Source organism: Lampetra fluviatilis, chromosome 16 (genome assembly GCF_964198595.1).
Source record: "Lampetra fluviatilis chromosome 16, kcLamFluv1.1, whole genome shotgun sequence".
NCBI lineage: Eukaryota > Metazoa > Chordata > Hyperoartia > Petromyzontiformes > Petromyzontidae > Lampetra > Lampetra fluviatilis.
The window spans coordinates 1567738-1590464 of NC_136290.1; the positions used below are offsets into that span (position 1 = coordinate 1567738).

Here is a 22727-nt window from a genome sequence, read left to right on the forward strand (position 1 = left end):
CGTAGCGATATATTTCAGTTGGGGTGCTGAGCACGGCAATGGCAGACATGAAGCTCGCTGTGAGGGACACAGACACGAGCACACGGGGGAGCTGGTGGCCGCCCATGGAGTGCTCCTTAGTGGAATAGTAAATCCCAATGGCTGCAGATACCAGCAGCATGAGGGCAAACAGCACAATGTCCCACACTCCAAACGTGCCCACAATCCTTCCAGACAAGATTAGCGAGTAATGGAGTTTTTCCTTAAATAGGAGCGTTTTCAAGCACATTAACATTCCTAGTTCTGTGTGTATTTCATTCAAGTGCATATCTGAATGAGATCAGCAAAAATCCACAAAAGATCCTCCAAAGTAATACTGGTTATAGCTGAGATCCAACACCTCTAAGTTTGGCAACTCTGAAAAGGCAGTGATTAATACCAAGCTTATTCGATTATAGGAAAAATCAAGGTACTTAATGTGTGTGAGGTTGGTAAATTTAGTGCCATTTCATGCCTGGTTTAAACCATTTCGGAGGGAGAATCAGGCATTCAATGTCCCCAGTGTTATAGACGTAATGTCTCTTGAAAATAAAATTTTACGACCTCCTTATAACTCTTACATTTTGAAACACCTCAAACTTTTTGTATTTTTTATTATCACGCTTTGATATACGATGTATAATGAGAAAGCGCCATCTAGGGGATACTAGAGGGCACCTTAATGTCATCTGCATCCAATCCTAACGGGGGATATGATCATGCCAGAGAAGACGGGTGGGGTTACTGGCAGAGGTTCGGGAACCCTCGAGAAGGTTCCCCGAGGGGGTGTTGCCAGAGGCGGGGCTTAGCTCCGCCGAGTAGGATATAAGGGAGATCAGGCCAAGGCTCAAGGTGGGTGTGGGGAGCCTCCTCGCCACGAGCCACGTGGCGGGGAGGAATGATTACTCATGCTTTGCATTTGGTTGACATTGTGTCAGAAGAAGCAACAGTCATGCTGTCAACGTGGTTCCAATCAGAAGGGGACATTGTTTGTGTTAACATTACATGTGTTTGTAAGAGAGTCTTGTCTAAATTATCGAGTTCAAATCAGAGTAACCGTATTCTTTCCGAGATTAGTGATAGACTAGCTTTAAATAAAATCTGTTTAGAGTTCGGTGAGGACACAGTAGCAGATGTGAGTGTGAAAGCGATGGGTATTACCTTGTTATCGCGGCATCTCTTGAGGAAGGCCAGCGTCTCGAGAAGCTGTGACTTCTTTGTCTCGTTGTCTGTTAAAAACTCTAACAGATAGGTGAAGTTCCTCCCCGTAGAGGGTATTAATTCTAGATTTGAAGCTTTCGTGACTGCAAGGATTCATACTCTTAGGTTTTTATCGGTAAAGTCACGTAGGTAAAAAATTTAATAAATAATAGAAATAATAGAAATAAAATAATAAATCACGACGTTTCGAAGGCAACATCAGGTGGAACTGTCACAGCTGAATTTACTGTATTAAGTGAGGAAAAATCCAAGAGACAAGCCCTTAAATACCAGTTAAGGGGGGAGGAGGGGGAGGGGCTTGTCTGAATGTGGTAGCCAGGGGGATGGCCTTGATGGTCCTCGGGAGTGGGGCTAAAAGAGAACAATGGTGCACATCGGCTCATGGTTGTGGCCGGTGTTAGCTGATAATAAGCATAAAAGTAAGCAATACTGGTAAACCCTGGGGATGTCAACACTCGGTAAAGTAGATTATTACCTGTCCAATAAGATGGTACAAATATGCGTAGTTAAATATGTTTTACATGGTTAATGACATCTTTCCAATGATTACTCAGTTTGTACCCATCATCACGGTGAAGGGAATCAGAGTATCTGATAGGAAACGGGCTAGTTTGATGGTTCTCGGGAGCGGGGCTAAAAGAGAACAATGGTGCACATCGGCTCATTGTTGTGGCCGGTGTTAGCTGATAATAGGCATAAAAGTAAGCAATACTTGTAAACGCTGGGGATGTCAACACTCGGTAAAGTAGAATAGTACCTGTCAAATAAGATGGTACAAATATGTGTAGTTAAATATTTTTTCATGGTTAATGACATCTTTCCAATGTCTTCTTGGTTCTTTCGGTAAAGTCACGTAGAAGGGAAATAATAAAATAATAAAAATAAAACATAATAAAATAATTCTCACGACGTTTCGGCCAAAATGCAAGCAGCCGTCCTCAGGTGAAGAACAGGTCTGTCGGAAAGACAGCGTCTGAATGGGCACCACCAAGCTTGGCGGCGTATATTTAAGCTGGGTTGGAGGGGGGAATTGGCGCCTTGACAAAGGAATTTGCATATCAAGAGGAATTTAGCATATTTATTGGAAATGCAGATATGGGATTAGTCACTACTTGTGGAATGGGTAGGAGGTGGGGGGGGTTTCAAAGTCATATTATGCCTGTGCATTATGCAGTATGCAGGATTAGCAGCATCAAAGGGAGGAAGTAGGATTAGCAGTAATAGAGGGAAGGAATTTTAATAGTAAGGAACTGCAGCAGCTAAACCACCATGTAAATAGACTAAAATATAAACTACATCAGTATCTTCAATATGTAATGCGAGCAAGGACAGGGTGGGTGCTGCCTCCGCGCCACTCACATGGGCCAGAGTATTGGGGAGACGGAGCCTGGTCGACGGAGCGAGTGGGAGGAGCCACTGCTCACCTCAGCTCCAATGGGAGTCGGGGTGAGTAGGGGCGGAGACAGGGGCAGTACGGGAAGGAGGAGTCAGGGTCACGTGAGAAGGAGGATATAGGGCGAGAGCCGGAAGAGATCTGGGAGTTGGAAGAGAGTGGACATAGGGGAGAGCCACGCTGGGTGGTGGCGGAGGAGTGGCGCCATTTGCCACGTGGTCGGAGTCACGGCACCGTCGGCCGGTGGTGTACGTGAGGTAGCAGTAGCTAGCGGAGTGTGGGGAGCTAGCGGCAGAGGTGTGGACTCGAGTCATGTGACTTGGACTCGAGTCAGACTCGAGTCATGAATTTGATGACTTGCGACTCGACTTGGACTTGCATAACAATGACTTTGTCCCACCTATGAGATGTGGACTCGAGTCATGTGACTTGGACTCGAGTCAGACTCGAGTCATGAATTTGATGACTTGCGACTCGACTTGGACTTGCATAACAATGACTTTGTCCCACCTCTGGCTAGCGGGGTGTGAGGAGTTAGAGGTGTGCGTGGGGCACACAGAGCAGCGGTGTGGCTGCGGAGTGTGTGGGGCACACGGAGCAGCGGTGTGGCTGCGGAGTGTGCGGGGCACACGGAGCAGCGGTGTGGCTGCAGAGTGTGCGAGGGGTAGACGGAGCAGCGGTGTGTGGCTGCGGGGTGTGCGGGGCACACGACGCGTGCGCGAGGTGCACGACAGAAGAGACGCGGGTCCGACTGAGGACGCCGCGGGTGCGAGACAAGAACCCAAATAAAGGGCAAACGGAGACCTACATCGCCTGCAGAGTCCTTTATTACAAATATACTAAATATACTCTCCAATAAGCTGAGCTACTAACAGTAAGTCATACATTACAATTCTATGTCGCAAAAAATATGATATGCCTCCAGCTAAACTTTTTCCTTGCATCACACGGATCTACCCTGTACTATGTACTGCCATAGACAAACCCAACATTAAATTATATACTGCATTACTATACACCACCCTATACCTTAGACTATACATTGTAATATTACACTATGTATTATTCTACCCACCCTACTGTATACCACACTGCTGTATATTCACTATACAATTACGATACTATATACAGTATTACCTTATACATTATATTAAACATTACACTTTTATACTATTTATTATTATACAATCTGCTATACACTATACCATTGACCGTCGCGTGAAAGGTACTAAGAGGAAGCAACGAAATATGTCAATGGGAGAGTGGTGAAAGGAGACTTGCAACGGAGCAAAGACTCCATTCCCTGCGAAGAATACAAAAGATATATAGTCAATGCCAGTGAGTGGACTGCGGTCTGAAAGTCACCTTAAACGTGAACACAATCAGTTAAGATCCGAAATGGTTTATTAGGTCCTTCCAATGATTGCTGAGCCAGAATCCATCTTCTCGGTTGAAATTGTCTCTGTGTTTGTATATGTGGATCGCCTCATGAACGAATCTCTCATGGTAGCCAGATGGCTTGCAGAGAACCTCTGTCTTGGAGAAGTCAATGTCATGTGAGACCACTGAATTGTAACAGTGATCTGCCACGGCTGAGGTGTTTGTCCTACCGTGTTTCAGGTCTGCTTTATGTTCACGGATGCAGTCCGAGACATGTCGCTTGGTTTCTCCAATGTAACTGCTACCACAGAGGCAACTTAGTTTGTAGACGCCAGGGTACTGTATGTCTGGAACCACATCTTTTGAAGTTTGTACCCATCATCACGGTTGAAGTTATGTCTGTGTTTGTATATCTGGATGGCTTCGTGCACAAACCTCTGATGGTAGCCAGAAGGTTTGCAGAGAACCTTGGTCTCGGAAAAGACAATATCATGAGAGGTCACAGCATTGTAGCAATGATCGGCAATGGCGGAAGACTCAATTTTACCGTGTTTCAGATCTGACTTGTGTTCACGGACACGATTGGAGACATGACGTTTCATTTCCCCAATGTAACAATCACCACAGATGCAACTCAATTTATAGACTCCAGGGTATTGCAAGTCAGGAATGACATCCTTTACAGATGGGATCAGATCACGGATTTTATGTACTGTATTGAATCGGACTTGGATCTTATGTTTGTTTAGAATTTTGGAGATATTTTTGGTCACGCCTGCTATGTATGGCAACGTGATAGTTTTGATCGGAGTTTCAAGTGATTGTTTATGTATGGTGGGAGAAACAGCTTGGCGAATAGTGCGGTCAGAGTATCCGTTCATCTTGAGGGCCCGATGTACATGTTTCAATTCACTGGCCAGGTGGTGTTGGTCAGATATGCCATGAGCTCTGTGGTATAGTGTTTTGATGAGATAATTTTTTTGAGCCGGGTGGTGGTGGGAATCAGGTTTCAAGTAGGAATCTGTGTGGGTGGTTTTCCTGTAGACAGAATGTCCCAAGGATCCATCAGGTCTCCTTTCAAACAGAACATATAAGAATGGTAGTTTACCATCTTTCTCCACTTCCATGGTGAATCTGATGGATGGGTGTCTGGAATTGATGTGGTCCAGGAAATGGTTCAATGCTGAGAGGCCATGTGGCCAAATGATGAAAGTGTCATCCACATACCTCTTCCACAGGGAAGGACATAGGGTGGACGTCTGGATGGCGTCTGATTCAAACTTTTCCATGAACATGTTGGCTATCACTGGTGACAAGGGGGAGCCCATAGGGATACCCTCATTCTGTTTGTAGAAGGTGCCATTCCAGGTAAAATAAGTGTTGGTGAGGCAATGCCTAACAAGTGCATGTACATCCGAATACAATCCATGTTGGACCAAGTCCTCAATTATTGTTAGGGTGTCAGGCACTGGGACTTTGGTAAACAGAGATACAACATCAAAGCTGACGAGGATATCGTCAGGAGATAGTACCATGTCCTTGACCATAGAGACCAATTGGGTTGAGTTAAGTACTGCTGAAGAGGTCTTGCCTGTGAAGGGAAGCAGAGTATCTGATAGGAAACAGGCTAGTTCGTAGGTAGGAGAGTTGATCGTCGACACGATGGGTCGTAGTGGGGTGCCTACTTTATGGATCTTGGGAAGACCATAAAGTCTGGGAGGTCTTGCAGCCGAGGGTTTTAGGGAGGGACGTTTGTTTGGTTCGATTAGGGAAGTCGAACTCGTGATGATCTTGTTGGTTTTTGTCGTTAGGTTGTTAGTAGGATCGCTTTTAATTTTGGAGAAACTCCCATCATTGGGTAGGTCCAGGATTTTGTTGTTGTATGAGCCTTTATCCATAATAACCATGGCATTTTCCTTATCGGCGGAGAGGATGACTATATCATCTCTCTTTTTTTAAATTCGCGAGTTCAGAGCGTTCGTTTTTGCTAATGTTGCTAGTAGTTTCTTAGCATTCTTAAGAATAGTGGCTATTTCAGCTCTTGCTACATCCACCTGGATGTGTCCTATGCCTCTGAGGGCTACATCGACCTGAGAAATCACATCCTCTACTGGTATATGTTTAGGGGTGACAGCGAAATTTAGTCCTTTGGCCAGTACCGTTTCCAGATTGTCAAAAATTTGGATGTTACTCTGATTAATAACGGTCTTGTTGACATCCAGCTTTGTGATGTGTGGCTCTGGTTTCTTCTTAGATAGGAGGTTGAATTTAGAAATCAGGTTAGCTTTGCATTTGGTTGACATTGAGTCAGGAGAAGTAGCATTCATGTTGTCAACGTGGTTCCAATCAGAAGGAGACATTTTTTGTGTTAACATTAAATGTGTTTGTAAGAGAGTCTTGTCTAAATTATCGAGTTCAAATCGGAGTAACCTTGTTCTTTCCGAGATTACTGATAGGCTAGCTTTAAATAAAATCTGTTTAGAGTTCGGTGAGGACACAGCAGGGGCTTGTCTGAATGTGGTAGCCAGAGGAATGGCCTTGATGGTCCTCGGGAGCAGGGCTAAAAGAGAGCAATAGTGCACATCGGTTCATGGTTGTGGCCGGTGTTAGCTGATAATAAGCATAAAAGTAGGCAATACTGGTTAACGCTGGGGATGTCAACACTCGGTAAAGTAGAATATTACCTGTCCAATAAGATGGTACAAATATGCGTAGTTAAATATGTTTTACATGGTTAATGACATCTTTTCAATGATTACTCAGTTTGTACCCATCATCACGGTGAAGGGAATCAGAGTATCTGATAGGAAACAGGCTAGTTTGATGGTCCTCGGGAGCGGGGCTAAAAGTAAACAATGGTGCACATCGGCTCATGGTTGTGGCCGGTGTTAGCTGATAATAAGCATAAAAGTAAGCAATACTGGGGATGTCAACACTCGGTAAAGTAGAATAGTACCTGTCAAATAAGATGGTACAAATATGTGTAGTTAAATATTTTTTACATGGTTAATGACATCTTTCCAATTATTACTCAGTTTGTACCCATCATCACGGTTGAAGTTATGTCTGTGTTTGTATATCTGGATGGCATCGTGCACAAACCTCTGATGGTAGCCAGAAGGTTTGCAGAAAATACGACCGGTTGTTGATGCTTGTATTGCGGCTAATGGGGGTTTCATGGACATAATTGGCCAGGTGGACGCCCTCGTTGTCATCGGTGATGTTGCCGTATCAGGGCCGGTTTTGATCTCGAGGTCGTTGGCTGTGCCCTGTTTGTTGGGTAGTGATTTTCTTCGTCGCATGCCCATTAAGATCTTGGTCGATCAGGGTTGCTTGGAGATGCCTTCAAGTTGCAAATTGGCCTTTTCGCCCACTCACTTGCTGCTTTTGACACCGAGCGCTGCAGTTCAGGCCCTCGTTGACGTCAAGGTGGAGATTTCTCCGGGATCTCAGATGCTTGTGCCATTACGCTATCCCAAGGGGATGGGACATGTTGATTCGACAGCGGGAGTCCTTCTAACTCTGTCTAATGATGTTACCCGAGGGTTGGCGCTTGTTGGCGCGCAGACAATTGTTCACTCCGAGCAAGCCCCGTTCTTACAGGTACTCAACGGGGGGATGGACGCTGTGATTGTTCCCGCTGGTACGATGCTGGCTCATGCCACCACCATGTTTTCGAACCACGACGAGGTTGAGCCGCAGCGGTTGATAGGGGTGGTTCAGCCTTGTCGTGTGATGGATGAGCGATGGGTTACCGCGTTGTGTGGGGAAATTGCATCCTTGTCCTCCGAACAACGGGGTAAATTGTGCTCCCTGCTGTGTGAATATTTGGACGTATTTAGTAAGGATGAGTTCGATCTGCGTCATACGACTCTGCTATTACACGGTAATGATAGGGTGACACCAGCCCAATTCAGCAGAACTTGCACCGGTTGAGCCCGGTGGAGAAGGAGCATGTGCAATGGGCAGTCAACGACATGCAGGCCGCCGATATTATCTCCACTTCTAATAGCCTTTGGGGCGCACCTGTTGTACTCGTCAAAAATAAGGACAGTGGCCTCAGGTTTTGCGTCGATTTCCGCAAATTAAAAAAAGTTTTGGTGGCCGATGCCTATCCACTTCCATGGATGGACAACTCTCTAGATGCCTTGTCCGGCGCAAAATATTTTTCCACTGTTGATATGTCTTGGGGGTTTTGGCAGTTACCCCTGGTCGAGTCGTCGAAGCCGAAAACCGCATTTTGCACGCCTCAAGGTCTCTTTCAGTTCAATTGCCTTCCGATGGGCTTGAATTTGGCTCCGGCCACCTACCATTGGTTGATGGAGCTCGTTTTAGCCAGCTTACAGTGGGACACTTGTCTCATTTACTTAGACGATGTTATTGTTTTTAGTCGCACTTTTGACCAACAGTTGCAGTGCCTACACTCCGTTTTCGATAGAATGCGCTCCACTAACTTGAAGTTTAAACTGGCTAAGTGTCAATTGCTGCAGAATTCTGTGCATTATCTGGGCCACATTGTTAATACTGAAGGCATTGCCACAGACCCTGAAAATACTGCCTGTGTCCGCGATTGGCCGACCCCTGCGACTTTGGGGGATGTCCGCAGCTTTGTAGGATTTGCGTCATATTACCGTAGGTTCGTGCCAAATTTTGCTATGGTCGCTGGACCGTTACACGCGTTGACCTCTAAAAATCAGAGGTTTAAATGGGGTTTGGAGGAGGAGGCTGCGTTTTCTGCCCTCCCTGAACGGTTGTCGAACGTGCCCATGCTCGGATATCCTGATTTTTCCCTGCCGTTTGTCCTTAACACCGACGCTAGTGATACGGACATTGGCGCTGCCTTTCTCAAACAAAGGATGGTGTGGAAAGGGTGGTCGTGTATGGTAGCCATGTCCTTTCGCCTGCGGAACGCCGCTATTGTGTTACCCTGAGGGAACTTTTGGCCAATGTTTATTTACAGGCCTTACCTCTATGGCAGGGAATTTGTTGTCCACACCGATCATGCGGCTCTTCAGTACTCCTTGAAAATTGAACAGCCAGAAGGCCAACTCTCTCGTTGGCTAAAGATTTTGCAGGAATTATCTTTCAACGTTGTTTACCATGAAGGTTCTCGCCCCTGCAACATGGACGCTTTATCGCGGCTGTCACAATTTCCTCATTGCCCGTGACTGTCTGGTACGAGTCGTTGTGGACCCATCGCCTCACAGGTAAGTACGGCTATGTCTGTGGTTGCTCTTCTTAGCCTTTGTATGTGAACGCGCAGGTTGACAGTGTTTTGCGACTTCCGCGCTCCGTATGGATACGTGAGCAGCTGCTTGATGTCTCCTTACGGGATCTGCGGCATCGGGCTGAGCATGGGCAGGTGAGGTCCACTTCTGCTGAGGATGGCCGGTTGATTTTTCACGATGGCCTTTTGATGTGGAAGGAGGAAACCTTGGATCGTTGTTGCATTATCGTTCCTCTTCCTCTTCGGTGCGGCTTCGTTCGCGCTCTGCAAAGGAAAAAGTTGTTACACCTTGGAGTGAAAAAGTCTCTGTTGACATTGCAACAAAATTATTATTGGCTGGGTATGATGGCCAATGTCTCCAAATGGATCCGAGCTTGCACGGAATGTGCTCAGAGGAAACCACCACAGCAGAAATGCCACCAGCCGCTGCAGTCTATTTTGGTCTCACGTATCAACGAGCTGGTGGCGATCGACATTTTGGGGCCCCTTCTGGTCACGTCCAGAGGGAAGAAATTCCTCTTAGTAGGTGTTGAATATTTTACTCGCTGGCCGATGGCTTGGCCGCTACCGGACCAGTCGGCGGCCTCCATTGCCGACGTGTTTTTGAATGGGTATGTTATGGATAAGGGTGCTCCCGAACAACTACTTACGGACCAAGGCCGGAATGTCTCCTCGAAGTTGTTGCGCGAGGTTTGTGATGCATTGGACACTAAGAATATCAGGACGTCACCGTATCATCCTCAGACAGACGGTATGGTCGAATGCATGAACAGAACCCTTTCCGCCATGCTGTGTCAGACGGTGGACGCCAAGCAGGCGGATTGGGATCTGCATGTGCCTAGCATGCTCGCTGCGTATAGGATGGTCCCTCATGCTTCTACAGGGTTTTTGCTGTTCTTCCTTATGTATGGCCGGGAGAACGTGCCACCTATTGATACCCAATTGGGTGTTCCGATTGCTGATTCTAAGTCTAGACTGCCGGAACACGTGCGCAATTCCTTGCGATGTATCTCTGACGCACAGGAGGCGGCCAAAATTAATCCCGCCAAGACACAAGAGCGAAATGAACATCTTGCATGCAGGTCTGACTGTGCTATGCCATGGTCTGTCAGGGATAGGGCTTGGTTGCATTGCCCTCAAGTTCGCGTTGGCACCTCTCCTAAGCTGCATAAGCCCTGGCGCGGACCAGTGGAAGTGATCCGAATCATTCGTCCACGATGTGTGCGCATCCAGGCGGGCCGCTGACGTTGGTTTGTCCACCCCTCGCGGCTGAAGCCGTTCGTTCCTCCTCTGCTTACCCCTTCATCTCCACCCATTGGCCTGCTGAAGTCTGACGTGTCTGACGAACCGGGGACGGCGCAGTTAAGTGATGACCACTCGAAGGGCTCTGTTTTACCTCGCACAGTGTCCGAGCCCATAACCGCCGATGTGGACTACAATCTCGATCGGGCCGACCCTGCTGCGATGGAGCCTTCCACTCCGCCATCGCTTATCCTGCCGCCCGGCGTGCCGACCAAGGAACAGCAGGTGGCATTTTCTGATGCCGGTCCGGTGTCACGGACTCGCTCCAAGACGCTTAGATTTCGTTGAATTCGCCACACGGCATTCTCGCCTCTTTGGGTGGCTGCGCTCGTTCGTTATTCTCTTGTTAGTGTTCTATGTTGTTCTCTTGTTAATGTTCAATGTTGTTGTTGGCCTCGGCCTGTTGAGTGCTACCCTCCGCAAGCACACCACATGCGGCCGCGCTTGCGTTTGGGTTTTACCTCTAGACGGGACGGCTATTCTTTTCGTTACGGGGGGGGGGTGATGTAATGAGAAAGCGCCATCTAGAGGGTACTAGAGGGTAACCGGTACGGGCACCATGATGTCATCGGCATCCAATCCTATAATCGGGTCAGAGAGGACGGGCAGGGTTGCTGGCAGAGGTTCGGGAACCCTCGAGAAGGTTCCCCGAGGGGGTGTGGCCAAAGGCGGGGCTTAGCTCCGCCGAGTAGGATATAAGGGAGATTGGGGCAAGGCTCGAGGTTGGTGTGGGGAGCCTGGGTTCCGGGCCGCGTCACTGCTCATCTCCTCCTCGCCACGGGCCATGTGGCGGGTCCTCCCTCGGAGCTCACCTCCGCTCCCAGAAAGCCGTCAGCCAGCGGTGAGGCTGGAAGAATGGAGTGAGCCTCGTGGGAGCGCGAAGAGAGAGAGAGGCGCCTCGTCCACGGGGTGGGAAAAGGGAAATCATCGGAGAGGGGAAGCGAAGCTGTGCTGTACTATCGTGAAATAAAAGAAGCACCAGACAAGCATCGTCAAGGAAGTATTTTATTACAGATGTAAAACACTGACTTCATTAGTTTTTGCATATATTATTGGGTGAGAAGCAAGAAAGGATGTTTTTCTTGGTGGTGAAACCATATTTTTATTTAGAATAATCTCTTTCATATGTGACAGTCAATAAAACCATATCTACCTGCTGAATGAAATTAAATGATACATTTATGGAAGTCAGATTTAGGAGGTTTTTTAGAGGATTAAAGTTGTTTACTTACAGATTCTGAAAAATCCCCGCCTTTCAAAACAAGTTCTTTCAGGTAAGTGAGGTTAGAAAAATGTGATGACAGTGTGAGCTCCACTGGATAATCTGGAGAGTGATAATTAAATGATATATTTAAATACTCTATATCGTGCAGCTAATTTAGAGAATATGCTTCTTTAATATCCACACCTAAAAATCATGATAGAACTAAATATCTTTTGAGAGTTGTTCTCAAATAGTTGCTGTGGGATCACCTTAAGTGAGGTACTAGATAAGTCTATGTGCGGTTAAATATGGTATGTCAGCAAATAGAAATCTGTTGATGTCGAGCAATGCATTGTTCGGACATGGTTTGCAGGGGAAAGATTCAGTGATGCACCATGGGAAGTTCAAGGCCGCAACGAGGGTTTCCAAGAGCGCCAGGACATTTAAATTATTTCTTATTACTTTCCGAATTTCATTGTGTTTAATGTTTGTTAAGATGGCCTAAAGTGGTTGGAAGATTTAGCGGAACATCTGTAAGATTGTTACAAGTTAGATCAGAGCAAAAACATGATGTGATCTATTGTAAGATTTCTGGCAAGGGTTTACCAATTAACAATAACGACCCAAATGGAGACATTGCAAATTGTCCAAGCTAGAAAAATCCCCACTATTTAAAGTTGTAGTGTGGTTTAATTTCAGATATAACTCTTTAAGACTTGGTGGCAGCTTTCTGGGAATTAATGTAAGATTGTTGCCATTCAAACTGAGTGAGGTTATATTGAGCAGGTCAACAAAAGCATCTTCTTCAATGGTGAAATTATTGCAGCAGCGAGTGTATGGTGTGGTCGGATGATACTTTTGCCAACAATTTCTGCTGAGATCTAGCTCCTTCAGCAATGGCTGCAGAAAGAAAAATATAAGAGGGCTTCAAATGAAAACAATGTAAGTACAACTTAAGTACCCTGTTATAGTATTTCTTGCTGTGACGGTTCCACCTGAAGACGGAGGCTTGTGTTGCCTCCGAAACGTCGTGATTTAATTTATTTGTTTTCCTTTTAAACCTACGTGACTTTACCGAAAACACCAAAGAGTATGGATCCTTGCAGTCACGAATGCTTCGAATCTAGAATTACAACTTAAGTAACCAAGATAACATTGTCGCTCATGCTATGGCACGTTGCAGTAATTCGGAGTACTTAAAGACACATATGCATAGCATGAATTGATTTGGAGAATCACTCGGAAAACTAATGCAGTTTAAATTTCTACTACTACTGCACTGCCTAGCCATTGGTTTTTCCAGCATTCGCCATTACAGTAAAACTTCTATAATTATCCACGTTGTTGTGGGGAAAGCTATTGGCAGATCCTCTCACGCATGATACACTATGATATAACAAATTCGTCTCCTCCGTGAAAATAATTCTCAGATAATCGCAGTGGAGTTTTTAGCCATGGTAGTCCTCAAAGCCACAAAAATGTGCGGATTTTAGGACTTTTGCCTTGTTTGGCATTGTCCCCACCTATATATGTGTTGTGCAGTACGACCACGCGGAGACGGGATTTACTATAAGGGCTGTTGCCGTTTATTAACACTGTTCACACAACACTGTAACTCACACCAGAGGTAGGTGCTCTCTATTCTTGGTCCTTATCCTGGACCCCGAACTCTATATTGTCCAACCCTCGGCTATCTCTTGGGCTCTCTCACTCGTCTGACCAGAGCGAGAGTTAATTCCACACCGCCAGACGACGAGGAGGGAGAGACCTCTTTCAGCCGATTCTTGCCCTGGTTCCCCACAACGACCACATCTTCGTCACCGGGTCCCCCTTAAGTACCCCTTTGGCGGCTCCTCCCCCTAGCTCGGACACGCCTTTGTTCCCGAAGGTACCCCTTTACAGCACCTGTCTTCGGCTATCAACTCGCTCGCACCTTCCTCTGTTCGCTCCCTCATGGTTGCTCACACTACTCATCTACATATGTATAGTACTGTATATATGCTCTGGCTATTGTTACTTACAGTGCACAGACTATATCTGAAGAAGAAAATATTGTTGAACTGGAGACAGCATTGAAATTCATCAGACATAGTAGGTGTCAGTGAGTTGGAAAGAAAAGGGGAGAACAAAATAATTGTGAAGAGTGACAATAATTATCGAGTCAGTTTCCTTGTCCTTTAGGGCTATCAGACAGGAGTTTTATGGTTCAAGAGTTAATTGGATAGCGTTGGCAAGCTCACACTAAGGCGCTGGAATCACTTTAAGGTAAACAGGAGTTTCAAGAACAAGCAAATATGATAAAGAAGTATACATTATACGAATACATTACCAAGCTACTAAATGAGATAAAATTCATGAGAGCATGTAATGGGTGGCTTAAAATCAAAAGCAGGGAATGCAGAGGTAAGAAAATTATTCCTAAGTGCTTTATTGTAGTGAAAAATGGGAGGTGAGCATCTGTTGGAGATCACAGCCAGGAAATACTTGAAATATGCACAAACCTGAGATTTACAGAGATATTTCTGTCTTCAGCAAATTCAACACATGAAGCAATCAGTGACTGGTGAAATGTGAGTTGCACTTGAACATAGCCCAAAGAGAGTTCCAAAGTAATTTCAAGCAAAAAAAGTCGCATTAAAACAAATCTAGACGATGCAACAGATTAAAATGGCTTGAGGAGCAAAATGTTGGAATCGATGACACCACCTTAAATAATGCACTATTATTATAATGGATAGTGCATTGAAAGTGTGGGGAAAGTCTATAGACAAAAATGCTTTTTGGATAACGAAGTGATAAATAACAGCCAGACACTTAACAAACGTAAGGTTTAATTCACAGCAGCTGGAATAGGTAAGGAAAATAATAAATTGCATAATTGATCACGTTTATAATACTGTACACTATATACCAAAACAAATTTCGTTTAATCACGTGGATATTATTATCACTTAAGATCAATAGTCTGGTGTTTGCTGGGATGTTCTTTGGCACGTTATACAAATTTCTATTGTCGCAGGAAAGTTTAATGTCTGCATCGGATGTGTGGGTGTTTTGGGACACTTGGACGTCACATGGCAGAGTGCTGGGCCACCAGCGACGATTATCTGGGCGCTTTCTAGCAGTGGGTACTCCATTCAGGAGACACAAGAAGAACATTAACTTCATGTCTCTCTACTTCAGGTCAGTCTTAATTCTGTTCAAAGGGGGGTGAGAGAGAGCTGTGCTTCCCTATGTTGGTGCTTCCCCATTTGAACACAATTTGCATGAGAAGAGCCTCGGCTTGTCCGGCAATGTACTTGACAGTGTCTCAATGACGTGGCGTGTCAGTGGCTACGATGCCCAACTTCCCGCTGTGCTTATCTCTTGCCCCCAGCCTGTCATTAGGTTGAGGTGCCACAATGAGTATTTCGTTGCTCAACCCTCGTTCTGCTCATCCCGTTTGCAGCTCTTCCGTTTTTTTTATTTTTCTCCCTCACATAATTTTATGTTGTCCTCCCGCACCACCCATATCGTGACCAAACTCATACACTACCTCTTGACCATTGCCTGGCCACTTATTTGTGTCCTTTTTTCAACGCACCACTGCTTTCTATATTGATCCTTGGCCTCGTTTATTACTGGAGCTGTCCTGGAATTTGTTGGCACTGCCTTTGAGAATCGGTGTTCAAGGGTCTCTCAAGACTGTCCTGAGATTAGTCAGCAGACATTCAACAACCATGGGAATTAGTGCTGTTCTGGCTGCCCCGGCTGAGGCTCGTTGTTGTTGGTGCTGGTCCCCAGTCGCTTCGACCCAGGTTGTGCCATGTTGTTGCTCTCCTCTCTCCAGCATTTCCTTGCCCTGACCTCCCCCCTTCCCCCACCCAGCACCTTTTTGTAGTTGACTGTTTTTTATTCATTTTTGTAATGGGTCGTGCGATGCATTTACATGTTTTGTCAATTGAATGTAACTGCAACTACAGATGCAGAAATCTACGTCGTATTGATAACGTAGTTGTAATTGTCGTACAGTATTGTACAGTGCAGTGATCAGCAGTAGTTATCGGAATATAATAATACAGTACTTACGAAGTCAGGGATAGCAGTGACACGTAACACTGAAAGAAGATATAATTTATGTATAGAAGTGCAAGTTTATATTATTTGGGTCTTTTGGTAAAGTCACGTAGATAGGTTCAAAGAAAATAACAAAATAATAATAAATTACGACGTTGAGATAGTGTTGCGATCAAAACGTCGTAGTTTTTTTGTAGTTTATTTTTTGTGATCTTCTTTGAACGTATCTACGTGACTTCACAGAAAGACCCAAAAAATATGAATTCCTGCAGTCACGAAAGCTTTAAGCAGAGGTGTGGACTCGAGTCATGTGACTTGGACTCGAGTCAGACTCGAGTCATGAATTTGATGACTTGCGACTCGACTTGGACTTGCATAACAATGACTTTGTCCCACCTCTGGCTTTAAGTCAAGATTAAAGAGCAAGTTTAGTGAGCTATTGAACAGAAATAAACCACAACACTTGAACCTTTCTGAAATACCGCACAAAGGGGAGATAATAATGTACAAGAGTAAGAGAATGCTGAAGAACTGCAGAAAATAGTAACGGTACGAAGATGGGTTTACGAAGCATTCCATGAAATTATTCACGTTTGAGAGCAAGCGTTGTTGTGATCAGTATTTTTACTGTCAGGGTGCAAACGGAATAAAGCTGGAGAGTTTGGGCAGGTTTACATGACTAAAGCCAGAGGATATGGTTAGAGAACGCCTCAGAAATCGTTATCGACTATCCAACAGTTGCTACCTGACAGAAGGAAGGTAGTGAAGGAAGAGTGTGAAGTAGTTTTTTTTCCGCTAGTCTTCTTGCTCCTGGCCACCCCCGACAGTGAATTTTCATAATTGAAAACTAATTTCTTTAAAACTGCTTTTTTGTGTAGCTTGTTGTCCTTCCCTCGCACCTAGGATTAGCACGGTTGGCTACGTACGGTGCGAAAGAAGTTAAACATACATACAGCAGTGGCAGTAAGTGCACATGCATGGGATGCCCCTTGGTGTAACACTATGGCCAGCCGACCAGGGTGCAAGACCAGGGTGCAAGACGCTTTGAAGCGGCGCTGGAAAGCCGTCCAGTCGCCCCCCGTGGCCACAAACTCACGGACGGTAGGCAGGTGCTTCCATAGAGACAGCGCTCCTGCACAAGCCACCGATGGTGACTCGAATTTGGCGGGAAGAATTTCCTGCTCGGGCAATAAAATGGCTGTCGCTTGCTGCGCCACGCACACGTCGGACAAAATGGCGGCCGCCCGCGCGGGTGGGAACTTAGCCGTTTCCTGCGCTGGTGCAGCGGCGAATGTCGAGCCGTCCGCCTGCTGCCCTCATGCTGTAGAATCTCCGGCAGGTGCCGCGGACCCGAGCTGGCCGACCAGCTCTGCTGCAATGGAGAGCAGACCCGTGAGGCGCCCGGTGAGGTCGCGCCAGCCCTCTCCGACTGGCGGCTGCAAGGGGCCGACGTCCCTCTCCTACTGCTCTGCAGTCATCTCCGCCTCGGAAAGCATCACCAGAGTTCCAGTTTCCGGGGCTGTCGAGGGGACCACATCCCCGTCGTCCTCATCTCCAGAAGACACTATCGGTGGGTTATTTTTCTTGGCCGATTTTGACGTGACGAATTTATTGTTTTACTTTAGCACTTCTGACGCCAAATGTAGTGACTAATTCGGTAACGATAAGGGTTGGAGGCACTTTATTAACAAGAACCATCGGGGATTAGATTATACAAGATTATACAAGAAATATCCCAAAACAATAGTATTCATGCGAGTGTATAGATTCGGAAAATACATGCTTAACAATTGGTGAAGTAGGACGTCAATGAATGAATTGGTAAGATTATGCGATGAAAAGAAACAAATGACTAAAATACTTCTAATGACCGTATTCATGCAACTTACGGGACAGAAGAATGCTTCTCAACGACCAGTTAATACTTAGCACACCACCTTGGAATGTGAAACATTACACAGCAAAACAACCTTATTCGTACTGATATGCGCATTGTGTGTGTGTGTGTTGGAGCGGCAGTCACCACGAGGTCCAATAGTTATAGCAATTAGTATGGTTTGAGTTTGTCCATGTATGGTCTCTGCACATGGATTGTGTTACCACCTGTGGCTCTGGGGTCCCGACAGCGGTGGGTGGCTTGCGAAGTATGTTCCCGTTGTACCAAAAATACATCAGGTTCCCAGCAGGGGGCGTTGGGTCAGCGAATGTGTGTCGGCACAAGGCGTGTGATCCACTCGGGCTGCGTGCACGTCAGGCACCGTCCACAGCTGGAGTGGCTGTCGAGTCGACACGCTGGCGGCTCACTGGTGGCGGCGGCGCCCGCGCTAGCAGGGAATCAATAGGTCAGGCGCAGTCTGCAGCGGTGTGCACATTGGCCACATCGCCAGATAGCGTTCACAGCTCGTCCGCCGGGCGGCAGCGTGTCACCCCCTTTGGCACCAGGCACGGTTGACCCTTGCAGACTGAGGAGCGGCTGGGAGCGACAGGAGTCATCGTGTCTTCCCCCCACTTCCTGAGAGTTCTCCTGCAGTTGACCTGCACGTGTGAGGGCCGACGTCGACCCCACCGTCCTCGCTGGGCAGGTGGGGCACGACGGCCGCCCCCTCCACTCCCTCCTCCACCACGTCAATCAGCTCCCGCCAGGCCCCCGCGCTAGCGCTCTCTCTGAGGGACATGGCTACAGTGCTGGCTCACCGCTGCACGGAGTTACTCCGCACACGCCCACGTACACCACCACTAATGCGAAGGCGGCTGCACAAATGCGCGCGCCTCTGCTGGCACTTATATTTTAATATGCACACGTACCACGATTAGCGCTATAGTGGCGGCGCAAACACGCGCGCTTCTAAGGGCGGTTATTTTAACGAGCGCTCATGCTGTGGCTCTACGTTCGCTCTCCCGCGCACACCGTCACTGACGCTGATGCAGCATGCCACGATACGACCGCACCCACGCCTGCAGCGTTCTACTCTCCGTACGCGTGCCCCCGCTACTCACGAATGTAGAGTACCGCACTAAGCCTGATGCTAAACGGCTGCGCGAAAGCAAATGTCTGCAGGCAGTTATATACTAATTTGCTTTCACACAAAGACTAGTGTTAAACGGCTGCGCGAATATGCGTGCCAGAAGGTGGTTATTTGCTAATCCGCTTCCACACAAAGGCTAGCGTTAAACGGCTGCACGAATATATGCGTGCCGGCGGGTGGTTGTATCCCACACCGCATCCACACAATTGTAATAAAGGTCGTGGAAGCGACTTCTGGAATCCGGTCTTTATTTGTCTTTCGTTCACAACACTCCCATCTTACTCCTTCACGCTGCTGACAGACAGCGTGAGAGGGAGAGAGAGAGAGAGACACGCGCGGCCATGTGGCAGCCTGGACCCCGCAACAGCGTGGCCTCACCCTCCATTCGTTCCAGATCTGACCACGTGTTGTTCTTCTCCACCCCTTTTAATACCTGGGTCACGTGGTACCTTTCCACCAATCCTGGTTAGCCTCTATGTAATCTTCTAGACTCCATGGTACCCTCCCAGGACCACGCCCCTGACTCGTCCCCCCATTGGCTGTGGCTAAAGCCAGCAGAACCAATCCTCTACTTACAGATGTCACCTTCCCATTAAGTCAGGGCCACGCCCCTAGACTTCTCCCCATTGGCTATGGGCCAGGACCGGCATAGCCAATCATCGTATGAGGTGTAATCCAACAGCAACCCGGATATGTCCTCACATTACACAATGACTAATGCTACAGCAGCGGCGTGAACACACGCGCACCTGCTGACGTTTGTTTTCTCACATGCGCACGCCCCACGGTTAACACTACAGCAGCAGTGCACTCGCACACCTGTAGGTGATTAATTTAACTAGTGCACATGCTACAGCTCTGCCCTCGCCACTCGTCTGCCCATGCAACTGCTCCACACACACACACAAATCACATCGCACCGATAATCTGTGCTAACGTTTATTCACTGTGCGTCAAGAGCCTAGCCTAACTCTGCCTACATACCCATTCACTCAAACGTACTACCACATACCTCGAAGCTGTACTCACAGCATCGCACGGACGCTATGAGAATCGGAGGGAGAATGACGAGAGAAAACTTAACCTATCACTGCCTCGTAGCAGCACTCGCTAGCATCACACGGATGTTGCGAGCGGCTCGAGAAGGCAGGATGGCAGGGAGTGGGTCTTGACGGCCCGGAGGTTGAAGACAAGAGATCGAAAATAGTCCTGGGCCACTCTTTTTATTCCTTAAACTTCAAAGGCACAGGGTGATGTAGCACCGCGCAGCCAATCGTGCACTTACCTGTGCGGTTGCGCCTTTTTTCTTCTCTACCGCGGCCTCATCCCCTTACTTCAAAGGGCTGGTATGGCGTTTGTCCCACGCGACCAATCGTGCACCTACCTGTGGTTACCACCCCCTTGTTACCGCATTCTTCTTTGAGTGCTGCGGCGGCAGCACCAGCCACCCATTGTCCCTCATTGCCCATTGTATGGAAGGGCGACCGGCTTACGCTTTTCTTGCTTAATCCACCCTCTATCCTCCCCCCAATGTTGTAACTCATTGCGGTTGGCCCAGTGAACCTTTTCTTTCTGCGCCCATACAATTTTAAGCCAAGTTTAGGGGCATCGCAATGTAACCTGTCCTACGGGGGTCAGCCAATCTCCTGGCACCGGGAAACTGTGGGACTTCCCCTCAAGGGGCCCTTCGGATTAAAACCCGATGTGCCAGGCAATCCCCCGCCAGGACACTACGTGTGTGCGCTGCGTGTGGGTGTGTGTTTAGTGCAGGGGCCGGGAGGGAGTCGCGGCACTTGCGGAATTGCTCCGCAGTCGTGGTACCACACACGTCTCGTACTCTGCTCAGTGAACACGCTCCAGATCCAGTTATCTCGTTCCGCGTCAGTCTCTGGTCTGACCCTCAACTGTCCTTCGCCTGTGGCTTGGTGAGGTACTCGGCTCACTCACGAATGGTGGATGCCTCAGGTTTCCTCTCGGAGAGATGGACTTTTATCAGAGAACAATAGGAACTATCTTTTCACGATGATCGTCTGTGAAGGCTGTATAAAGCGACCTCGCCACTGGGGGCAGTCTCGTTCACAGTACTCTCCCCTACGTTTTGTATTGCAACGCCGCGAGTGCAAGCATTTGCTTTGCAGTGACTCCCCCAATGACACGTATAAAATAGAAAAAAACTAAACCTTCCCGTGATGCGTAGAGTGTGTCAATGCAGAGCTCCCTACTATTGCCAGTTACAAGGGCAAGTACAGGAGTCTGCCTGGAGCAGATCTAGTTTGTGTGGTTTGGCTTCCTCCTGATATCTGATAATTTTCCCACCTCTTGCTTCCTTCTCACAAAGGCTCGGATGTTCCTTTGATTTCGCTCCAAGCCTGCATTTGTAATGATTATCTGCCCTCATCCAGATCCCGTTGTTCTGTGGAGGCCCCTTGCTCCCTGTGGTTCTGTAATTGTTCCTACCCGCACTTTGTCCTACCCTTACCCTTTTGACTGATTGTCCCCTGCCCTGTGTCATTTCCATCTAATGTCTGCCATGTCTTGTCTCCTTTACTGCTGTTTTCCCTGAGAAGTGTATTCTGGGGCTTTCCCAGGACTCTCATCAGCCCACATTATGTAGACTTTTAAGCCTCACTGTTTGTCCTTCCATTGTTCCTTAACTCTCGGAATGCGTTAAGAAAAGACAAAAAAATTACATTAAAACAGGCAATATTACTCTTAATCAAAATTTTTTTGGAAAAGGCATGTATACAACAATGCATATATTATCTTGCTTTGAAGCTTTCGTGATTGCAGGAATCCATACTCTTTGGTTCTTTCGGTAAAGTCACGTATTTTTAAATCCTTTATATTAAGTTCACTTGCTTGCTTACGACCGTGCAAATCTTTCGGTCGTTTTTTAACCCACTTCCCGCGATCCAATCGAGCTGACATTTTTCACACAGACTCGTTGTGCGTGACAATGTATTTTCGTGAATTTTTTTTCCAAAATTTTACACTTTTTAGGAAAAAATAAATTATATTTAATTACCAATTGCTTAATGGTGGCAGTCATTCATCTGACCCATAGGTGGCAGCCATCTCAAGCCAGAGGACGAGAGGACTCTAGCCGCCACGCATATAAAGGATTTATAGTGAAAAACTTTGTTTTTACGGGTTAATTTTGTATACCTACGTGACTTTACCGAAAGAACCAAAGCGTATGAATGCATATATAATACACGGTTACCACATTCTCAGAATAAAAAAAAATATTTAGGTGTAGCTTGTAATCTGGTAGGTCTGCACGTGTCTATATTTATATAACTGTATCGACATCGGGCATACGTTTCAGGCGCGTCTTACTTTCCGGAGTGTCTTAAAATTCTAAGAATATGATTTGTGATAATTAAGATTCCAATGGTGGAATATGGTTTGTGTTGGTGGCTTAACAAAAAGACTGTAAAATGTATGTCAGCAGAATGCTTTTTGTCACGCTGTATGCACCTCAGAAGGTGATACTGGTATAGCGAGATAGTAAAGATCTCCCCTGATAGCTCAGAGAGCATTATTTGTCACTCTTCAAGGTCAACATTTTAATTCAGAATATTTTTTTGTTATATTGTGGTAAAAAGTAACGGCCGCATGTATTTACAGGAGTCACGTCTGACAAATTCCACAATATATTTTACAAATCGAATATAATCCCTATGTACAATACAGTACTGTAAATGATTATCCACAGTTGTTTTGGGTTAGGCAACATGATAGTTGTATGCCAACATTCTTGTCATTAATCTTCCACCAACCAACAAGATTTCTAAATTTACTACGATTTTATTTATACCTGCCAATGTATTGATCAAATTCAGACCAATAGAGCTCAAGACTGAATTTGTCTATGTAAAATTGCATGTAATGTGAGCA

General features: G+C 46.6%; 1 protein-coding gene across 1 annotated transcript in view; it reads right to left on the reverse strand.

Moving 5' to 3' along the window:
- LOC144936386 (sodium-coupled monocarboxylate transporter 1-like) overlaps positions 1–307 on the reverse strand; it is a 39490-nt gene extending 39183 nt beyond the window's left edge. The window contains exon 1 of the mRNA XM_078863435.1: positions 240–307. Coding sequence (XP_078719561.1) covers positions 240–307 — 68 coding nt within the window. The remainder of the gene's footprint in view (positions 1–239) is intronic.
- Between the last annotated feature and the right edge of the window lie 22420 nt (positions 308–22727).